The following is an 8,580-nucleotide window of genomic DNA, read 5'->3' on the forward strand; positions in this document are numbered from 1 at the left end:
TCCAGAATTTTCATGGCTATGAGCAACATATGCATTTACAAAAGAACTTTTACATAAATGAATCAAAAGCTTTTGATTTGGAGATTAAATGCAAAAATCATATATACTTACTAGAAAATGCACCAAATCTTTTTTTCTTTTTTGAAGAAAACTAATATTTTTACCTTGTTTGCAGAAAAGTTAAAAATTCCTGTTGAAAACATTTTTAAAATGTTCTCTTCATTAATGCGAACACATCTGAGCCAAGCATGTGGACATAAAAGATTCCTAACCACAAGCTAATAGAGAACATGGATTAATCAACTATGCAAATTCTTGGAATGCAAGGAAAGCGCAGACAATGGCACACTTTCAGCAGTCAGAACCCATTTCAGGAACAGTGCTGCATATGCTGCTGACACTGTACAGAGGCAAACATTAGAATGTGATTCCAGTCTTGCATGGTGCCTTCCTGCTTATGGTTCTTAGAGTGGGCTGTTTACGAAATACACTATTTTACCAAAAAACAACACTCAATCTTCTATCCTTAGGGACCAGCATACAACAAAAAACATAAAAATTATTAGAGACCAATAACTTCCAGGCTTCCTAGGGAAGCGTTCCAAGATGGTAACAAGCCAGGAGGGGAACATTTGAAAGTCGCTTCTAAGAAGTTTAACATGGAAACAAGTTAATACAAGAATATTTTTGATTTAAAAAAAAAAACTAAGGAAGTTTTATAAAATCACTTAAGACATTATTCCTTTTAAACAAATGTAGGAAGCAAAATGATGGTCAGTATAACATTTTACAACCAGAATATCATAGAGGAAACTATCTTTTGGAAGGCTGACTTTTTCCCCTGTACTGGAAGAAGTAAAGACAAAAAAGTAAAACCCAGAAGCCCTCTCCCAGTCAGTACCTACTTACCTACGTTGGTCTGTTGCGCCAAGATAACAGCGGGATGAAGCAGAGCGAGAAGTAACCAGGTCCCCTTTTGCACAAAGCTCATCATGTCTAAATATCAGACATGAGACTCTTTGTGCAAAAAGGAGAAAGGAAAGCAGTTCAAAGCAGCACCATCAGTTGTCCCTGCCCTTCAGCACCGGGCCCGTCATAAAACTCAGCCACTGAGATTCCTTTGCTTTGGCCTTAAATAGGAAAAAGTTTGGCTTCCCTCACTTTCCAGCCCCTTTCTGAAATATGAGAACGGCACCCATCCCTTGAGCAGTAAAAGAAATGATTAATATTTCTTTTTCCCTTATAGAGGACATAACCCACAGTTAGAAAAACAGCACATCTGGAGCTTGTGTAAATTTTCTCATGTATAAGTTTCTTACATATATGTGCCTTAAATAAATGTTTGTGGAACTTAGGAACATGTACAGCAATGCTGTGCTGGGTAGTATTGTGTCAAAAGTAAATGTGTGCACGTTCTAATTTCTTCTTGAAACATTAACAACTGCATGATTTTTCAGAAAGGGCTTGATACTCAATCTCAAGCATGGCAAATTTTGCAAATTTTATCTTCCTAGAGGATTTTTATATTGGAGTCTTGCCAGAATCCACTCTAACTCAATTTAAACAGGGAAGTGTAAGAGATTAATCCGAAAGCAAAGACTTTGTTTGCCTTTTCTATGAATACACCCACCCTGCTTTCTGGACGTTAAATTTAATGCAATTGTCACAGAGCTAAAATATTTGAATGGAATCCTAACAGATTCCTATCTATAGTTATTTCCACTCCTTTCTCACAAATTTCTTGAGCTAGCCTGAATGACTTCTTGTAAGATATCCAGTTATATTGTTATCAGAAAGTGGAACAGATTTTTTTTTCAAAATAAAATCTTAGTATTTTCATATCTTGAGTTTTTTCAAAACTGGGGGAAAAAAAGTTAGTACATGGAATAGCAAAAAGGGACCAGAAGAAATTCTCATTTTATCTTCATTAGTAATAAGACTAGTGTAAATATTTTTTAGATTTAGAGTTTCATAAGTATATATTCCAAGGCCTCATCTTTCCAATACATTTCTAGATCTATCTAACTAGTCCTACCTAGATCATATTTGAATGAAGGACAAATAATACGTCTTTGATAGATCCCTGCTGGAAAGATACATTTATTCACCATATTGAGATATTTCTAATAACAAAAAGACTTTTTGACACCTTGGCCATTAGGCATTAGTCCTTTACTCATCCTTGTAATCTACACTGGGCCTTCCAGTTATAACCTAGGCCACATGTTTTTTTTTTTTTTTTCCATGTTAACCATGCCATTTCTAAGCCTGTTCCCACAACATTCTCCACAGCTTAACAAAATAGTTCATTAAGGTCATTTGAATGACTCATTATCAAACTTTCCTCTTAGGGATGCATTCTCACTTAAATTTGTTTTATCTTTTAATTTATGCATGCTACTTCACCCTTCCCATTAATTTGTGTCATATATACATCAGTTTTGTAAGCATGCCTCCTTATGTTCCTGAGTCACAGGAGCACAGACCAAGATCTTCCAGTAGAGATGACATCATCTGATGACAGCTTAAAAACTAGGACAAGAATAAACCACTGTGCATCTTCTGATTTGGGATTGGAGAGCTGCTGCTGAAGGAGAGGGGGAAAAAAGTAACTATCTAGAATGTTCACTGGACCATGGAGAGAAGAAGCTGAGGAAGTGAAAACTGGATGTTCCTCACTGTCTCCCACAGCATTTTCTTCTATTCAAACACATACAGAAACAGGATGAATTTTTATAACTGTGTCTTCAGCACCTACATACAAATACACCTATGTAAACATATAAAGTACATTTATCTTACTATTTTATGTGATGGATAAAAATTAAAATTTACTCATTTATATTGGTATTATTTTCCTATGTAAAAAAATGGAATGCTAATTTAAAAATATTTCATGCCTTATTTTAAGTAGGCTATGTACAATTTCTATTGTAAGTTTGTCCTAAAATTATTAATTTGTATGGCCATTCAAATAAAAGCCTTTTATGCATGAGAAATATTCCTGATTGATGCATTCACTACATAGAGCTAGCTGATATTTTGCAGATAGGAGCATTGTTCTAGTTTAAGGTCTGCAGGAGAGACCTCGAGAACTCATCCTCCAGCTCATCTGAGTTCTTATTCTTTCCCATGTTGAGTGTGTGTGGAGGTCCCCATGACAGTGCTTGTGCCTATGTCCCAAATCCTGTTTCTCATGTCAAAGTATTTCTGTGAACAGTATCTAAGTGGGTGTAGCTCTGAGTTGGTGTCACACACAGCTGCATGAAACACATACTGGGGAACCCTATTATGCAATCCCACATCTGATGTGGCCCATGCACACATTTCTTTCTATACCTTTCTGACTTCACTGATATTAATCAGGATGTACAAACTTGCAATTTTGCTGTCTTAGCTGCATCTGGAACTTTGACAAAAATACAAATTCCTGCACCAAGTAAAGCAGTGCTTAATCTCTTTTGACAAGGAATGGCTGGAAAGATGAGGCAAAGCAAGGGTGTGTCAGATTATTAACCAATAATTTAATTTCAAAGTCAGTGGAAAGTAGAGTTTGGGAGAGATTCATAAGCTCAACTGTAATGTACTCCGTATGCCAGTGAATGTCAGCAGTGTTCCCTATAATAGTAATATGAAAATTAATTGTCTCTATCATAAAAAAACCATATGGAACAGGAGCTACGTCTCCATCCTTCCCTCCCTTCTTCCCTCTGCCTCTCTCCCTTCCTTCCTCTCTCCTTTCCTCTCTTTCTCCCTACTCATGTCTCCATCTATCTCTCCCTCCTTCCTTTCTCTCTCTCCCTCTCTCAATTTCTTCCTTTCTCCCTTCCTGCCTTCCTTCCTCTTCTTCTTTTCTCCTCTCCCCACACTTTGTTTTATTGCTTTATTTATGTGATTGGTTTAGCTAAAGAGATGCTTTACTCTTATGAAGACTTTTTATATTTATAATCATTGTAACATTCTTTAAAATAAACTTTGCTGCAGGCAGTGGAGGATGTCCATTGCTTTCCGATTGCTCTTCTGCCTTATTTCTTTGAGACCATCTCTCACTGAGCCTAGACCTCATTGCCTGACTGACTAGGGAGCTCCAGAGATCTTCCTATCTCTGTACCTCTCAGGGATGGATTTATAGATGTGCATAGTCACAATTGCTTTTTGTTTGTTTATTTGATTGATTGATTGTTTATCAATGTGGGCACTGGGAATTGAACTCAGGTCCTCATGCTTGCACAGCAAGTACTCATACCACTGAGAGATCTCTGTGGCCCTGTTCCCTTTAATTTTTTAATATAGTTCACTTTAAAAAATTATTAGTATACAAAGAATTAGTTTTATTGAGGTTTATTCAAACATTTTTGCATCCCTCTCCCCTCTTTTTCCGATGTGCACCCCATTATTTCCTCCTCCCTACAGCTTCCTTTGCACTTTCATATTGTTTCCTTTTGTCTTCTCCCACTTCTCCTCACCTCCTGTTTCTCACATTTTGAATCAGTTCTTCTATCCTAGAATTGTCACTGTTGTCAAGACACCTTTTCATGACTTCTATCACAATAGTGCTGGTTCCACAATGCAGTCTGGAAATACTAACTAGCTCTATTCTTATCCATTCTTTTCACATTTTTTTTTTTCTTGTTAAACCTGAAGGTTGCAATTTCTGTCTTTGTGTTCTGCAGCTAAAATTTACTCCATGTTTGCACAGAAAGTTCAAGGAGGTTATGTGTGTCTCAAAATTACTCATTGGAGTTGGAATTAAACTGCACACTTTCCACATTTTTTTTTTTACACAATGTTTTCCACTTGGATTAGTCACTGATTGTGGCAATGATATATTTATGCAATTTAGGAATTGAGTGAATATAAGTTTGGCACATTATTTGTACTTTTTTCTTCTAAATTTTATTTATTTATTTGAGAATGGAAAGGAGAGGAAGATACACACACACACACACACACACACACACACACACACACACACATACATATCTATAAATTAGAGGATGAAAAAAATTCCTCAGGTGAAATTGCTAAAAACTGTCTTTATCTGCATGAAAGGAAATTTTCTATTTTATGCATAAATTTTTCTTCACAGAAATTAATAAAAATCTGACTTCTATGTAGATATAACCTGTTATTTACTTCATTGCCATTTAATCATTGACTTAGACTTTTAATTATGAAACTTCCAGCAGTGTTAAAAGCATGTCCTCAGAATGAAGTCTCTATAAACTTAGGCTGCAGTGGTGGCTTTATCTACCATCATTGCTATTACTGAACTTGTTTTTGAAATTCTAAGGAGTTGCAATTTATCTCTTTACCTAACACTGCACCTCATCCTTGAACAGTGTGATTGCTTTATAAATTTTATAAGAGTGACACATGGCTGGGTTGCAATATCATGCAAGAGTGCAGGATTCCCCATTGGGTCTTCAGCTGACTTAATCACTCTCAGGATGAAGCTTCTCTCTGTGGATCCCACTGGACTCTATCAAATATAATTTGTCATCTGAGTCATAGTTTGGAATTTTCTGCAGTATCCAACACAGCTGCAATAGCTCACCAAATGTAGCCAGAATTAAGTCTGAAGATAAAAAGAAGGCCCAAATCTCAATCTGGTGATAGAGGTAGGAGATAGACCAAGGCCAAGGCCAAACTAGCTGAATTTGAATGCTTGAAATGAAAACTAATTTTAGTGCCTAACTAATGCTACACACACATGCATACGTTAAAGTGTGTTTAAAGAAGCTGTGTATCTAGGTCTGCTACTGATCTATGGAATAATACCAACTTTAGATTCTTGGGGGAAGAAATAGGTCAAATGGGCTCCTTTTGCTATCGATGGATATAAGGCTTATCTTCTGAAGTCTTGCTTGTCATGGAGCCATGCCCATGTCATTTCTTTTACATTAAATTCATATTTATTTATGTATGCATTTTATTCCTATGCACAGTCCTTTGTGGTATACTATCTATCTCATCCCCTCATAGTAGTTATGTGCATCTTTAGGTACAGCCATTTATACATATAGGTCCAGATCAATGTAAAAGATAATGGATTAGCATGATAATGTTTTAAATATTAGGTACTATATATCAGTATTTCTTAAAAATTCATTGACCAATATCATGGATCAGCCACTACTTCTCTACCCTCCCTTCATCACTTTTCAGATATTATATACATTTCATGAAGTGATTGACTAAAAACATTCCAATGAAAATTGACCAACCCCAGTAGAAATTCACAAATAAAAATTATGCCATCGTAATCATCATGATGATTACACTGAATAAATTAATATTACTTTATTCTTTCATTGCCAGCTATTCTCTCCATTTCCCACAACCACTCCACTGAACTGTTAACTGCTCTTTTAGATAGTTCCTGGTATCAATCCTGATTTGGGCATTGTTCTTAATCTGGTGGTGCTCTTTTGACAGCACCTAATCTACATGAGTGGTTTCCATACCTTTGCTTTAGTTGCATTTTTGTTTGAAATGATTGTTTCTCATCTATGTCTTCAAATTCTGCTTTTTATTTTATTTTATTTTATTTTATTTTATTTTATTTATTTTTTTGCCAAACTCAACTCCAAATTAATGAATCTAGACATCCTGGTTCTCCTTGTTGAACTTCTCCTTTCATCTTCCTTACCTTTTTCATGCCTTGTAGCTTCTTTTAACTTACAGGTTTTTATAACCTGGGGGCTAGAGAGATTGCTAAGTGGTTAGAAACATTTGCTTACAATTCCAGTACCCATGTAAGCTAGATGCACAAAGTTGTACATGCCTCTGATTTCATTTGCAGTGGTAGGAGATGCTGGTAAGCCCATACTCACAATTTCTCTCTCTCTTTCTCTTTCTTTTAAATAACTAAAATATTTTAAAAAAATAAAAGTAAGTTATTCACTGGAGTGGAAGAGACTCCATCGTGAAAGTGGCCTTTATGCTTTATTTTATTACCTGTGGTAGTTGTTACATGGTCTTGCATGTAATATGTGATGGATATCAAATACCATGCAACTTAATATCTGAAAAACTTAATCTAGCAGAACACATCTAAGTAACCTCTTCCCTTTGTAACCTTCAAAGTTTTTAAATTTTTCAATGTGTTAGTTATTCTCAGTGTTTCCACCACTTTAAAAAAGCAAGACCACTCTTTCCAGCATAGGAAGTCTTTGGGTTTATAATGCATTTTTTTAAAACTTCCAGATGTTATAAATTTATTTCTGAATGAAAAAAATAAACATTAGGCGGGGTTAGCAAACAAACTGAAAGCAGTGAATTCTGCACACACATTTCCCAAATGTGGGACCACTGACAAGGGCATAGTTTGAAGGATGGAAACAACACAGGTAGTGATCAAAAATTAAAAGTGAATGTGATAGAAAGATTATAAGTTAATTTCAAAATCAGTTAAAAATTTAACTTGAAGTACATCAAGAAATCTAGTTTATCTGAGGATAGAATATAAAGTGGCACATGAGAAAGAGCTTTGAGAATGAAATGACTCAGAGAGATATTTTCACACATCCGTTCAAATTACTTTCCCTCTCCCTCTCTCAGTTTCCCTTCTTGCGTTGTTGGACTAAATTCCCTGAAGAACCGTGGACATTTCAGTCTGTGTAGCTGAGTATGTCAAGGTAGGCAAGTCAGGTAACACTATTGTCGAGAGGTCTTCTGGGAGCAGGGGTTGCAACCCATTTTATTTATTTGCTTTGTTAGGTGCAGTTAGCTTCAAAGTGAACACACATATTGACCTAGATCCAATATCAGGGTTATATCTCTTCTGATGACTGTGTGGTATCCAGCTGACACAATTATTCCTAAAAAACACGTCATTCTGGGTGGGGCTATTAGGAGAAGTCAGGATCTGGCAGTTAGCAGTTAGATACAATATATGATCAAACTTCTCACCCTAAAGTGATACATAAATAAAAAGGAAACGTGTTTGCTAGGTGGTTATTATAAAGACCAACCAACAAGAAATTAGTACCTAAAATAAGGCTCTTGACGTATTTTAAGATATAACATGGATTCTATTTGTCCTCAACCTATGATCAATAATTGATGGATCCTTCAACTCATCACAGAGAGCTAGAGCTGAAAAAGTGGGAGAAGGTGCATCTGGAGAGATTTCACTGAAATTAACACTAAGTTGAAGAAGGTAATTTTATATCTGCACTTTTTGCTATAGCAAACAGCAGAGCAAAAATGGCCAGACAGTCAACTGGGACAGTATGACACACCACTGGAAAAAATGACTATTGAGTACAAAATTACATGAAAAGATCATTGTTGAAGCCACGTTAGCATACCCTGCTCAAATTATATCTGATTCTCTAGACACTTCTTTTGGAAGATTCCCCAAAACAAAAGCAGAGAAATTACATAAATGGTTTTCCAGGCCAACCTTGCTCATTTGGTATGCTGTAAGTAGCTTGCAATGTTTCTCCAAGTAGGGGATCCAGGAAAATTCCTAGGGGTTGTGGATTTTGGAATGTTACCAAATCATTAATGAATGCTGTAATACTAGTTAGCAAAATTCCTCCTAACTGTTACTAAGAAGGTAGGATGACATGG

At 35.9% G+C, this 8,580-nt stretch overlaps 1 protein-coding gene across 1 annotated transcript in view; it reads right to left on the minus strand.

The window, feature by feature from the left end:
• Col3a1 (collagen type III alpha 1 chain) overlaps window positions 1-1,096 on the minus strand; it is a 38,776-nt gene extending 37,680 nt beyond the window's left edge. The window contains exon 1 of the mRNA XM_004660266.3: window positions 910-1,096. Coding sequence (XP_004660323.2) covers window positions 910-994 — 85 coding nt within the window. The 5' untranslated portion in view covers window positions 995-1,096. The remainder of the gene's footprint in view (window positions 1-909) is intronic.
• Between the last annotated feature and the right edge of the window lie 7,484 nt (window positions 1,097-8,580).

Source organism: Jaculus jaculus, chromosome 4, assembly GCF_020740685.1.
Source record: "Jaculus jaculus isolate mJacJac1 chromosome 4, mJacJac1.mat.Y.cur, whole genome shotgun sequence".
Lineage (NCBI taxonomy): Eukaryota > Metazoa > Chordata > Mammalia > Rodentia > Dipodidae > Jaculus > Jaculus jaculus.